Here is a 1,338-nt window from a genome sequence, read left to right on the forward strand (position 1 = left end):
GGAGGCGCACACAGTACAGGGGGTCGTGCGCTGAGGCTAAGAATCCCATCATCCTACTGACTTCCTATTCTCTGAGTCACTAGAGCAGCACACGGGGTCTAGGACCAGGCTGCAGCGGTATAAAGCCCTCCCACTGCTGTCCATATAATAGGGCGCCTCCAGCAGTGCCCCCCACTCAGTATAATGCCCAGACCAGTGCCCCCAGCTCCCCCTCTAGTCCTCCGTCAGGGCACCACTGGTCTAACACTTATTACCTATCCGGCTCCGGGTCACTGGTCAGCCCGAGTAGGCGACTGAAGCCAAAGACTCCATTCATGTAAAAGATCCCATCTCTGGTCAGGAGCGGTAAGTGCCCCTGTGTGACGCCTCCACAGCGGAGATCAGCGGCATCGCCAGCTCAGTCGTACAGACTATGTGGGCGGCTCTTAGAAGAGCCTTTGGTTTGGGGCGGGGCAGAGCCGGGCTCACTTGCTCTTGGCCGGCTTGCTGCTCTCGGTCTTCTTGGGCAGCAGCACGGCCTGAATGTTGGGCAGGACGCCGCCCTGGGCGATGGTGACTCCGCCCAGCAGCTTGTTGAGCTCCTCGTCGTTGCGCACGGCCAGCTGCAGGTGACGGGGGATGATGCGGGTCTTCTTGTTGTCGCGGGCGGCATTGCCGGCCAGCTCCAGGATCTCGGCGGTGAGATACTCGAGCACGGCGGCCAAGTAGACGGGAGCGCCGGCGCCCACCCTCTGGGCGTAGTTGCCCTTGCGGAGGAGCCTGTGCACACGGCCGACCGGGAACTGGAGCCCTGCCCGGGATGAGCGGGTCTTGGCCTTAGCCCGCACTTTGCCTCCTTGTTTGCCGCGTCCAGACATCGTTCTCTGCTCTGTACAGATGAGACTGACAGCCCCGCTCCGCCCGTCACCTCTTATACCCGGGTGGCGCAGGGAGAACTCCTCTGTGATTGGCTGAATCCAAATCCGGTTTTCAGCGCCAAATCCTGCAGCCAATGAGGAAGCAGATGACCTGAAAAGGCTCGTGAGGACACGCCCCCTTTTCTCCACCAATTGCCGGCCGCCCCCATAGCACCGTGTCCCGGTGTATCCCCGAGTGCCCGGCTCTGTGGATCCATCCAGCCGCTCGTCCTTCACTGCCTCCTCCTCAAGTGTCCAATCACTACTCTCCCCATCATCAGTGTCCAATCACTACTCCCCCCCATCCTCCTCAAATGTCCAATCACTACTCCCCCCATCCTTCTCTCTGGCCGATCACTACTCCCCTCATCCTCCCGAGTATACGATCACTACTCCCCTCATCCTCCCGATCAGTGGTCTATAATGAGGGAATAATCCGCCT

General features: G+C 60.2%; 1 protein-coding gene across 1 annotated transcript; it reads right to left on the reverse strand.

Moving 5' to 3' along the window:
* Positions 1-464: 464 nt before the first annotated feature.
* Positions 465-1,129, reverse strand: LOC122922726 (histone H2A type 1-like). Its single transcript, XM_044273426.1, has one exon. The coding sequence runs from the start codon at positions 855-857 to the stop codon at positions 465-467; it is 393 nt and encodes a 130-aa protein (XP_044129361.1). The 5' UTR covers positions 858-1,129.
* Positions 1,130-1,338: the final 209 nt, after the last annotated feature.

Source organism: Bufo gargarizans, unplaced genomic scaffold (genome assembly GCF_014858855.1).
Source record: "Bufo gargarizans isolate SCDJY-AF-19 unplaced genomic scaffold, ASM1485885v1 fragScaff_scaffold_672_pilon, whole genome shotgun sequence".
Lineage (NCBI taxonomy): Eukaryota > Metazoa > Chordata > Amphibia > Anura > Bufonidae > Bufo > Bufo gargarizans.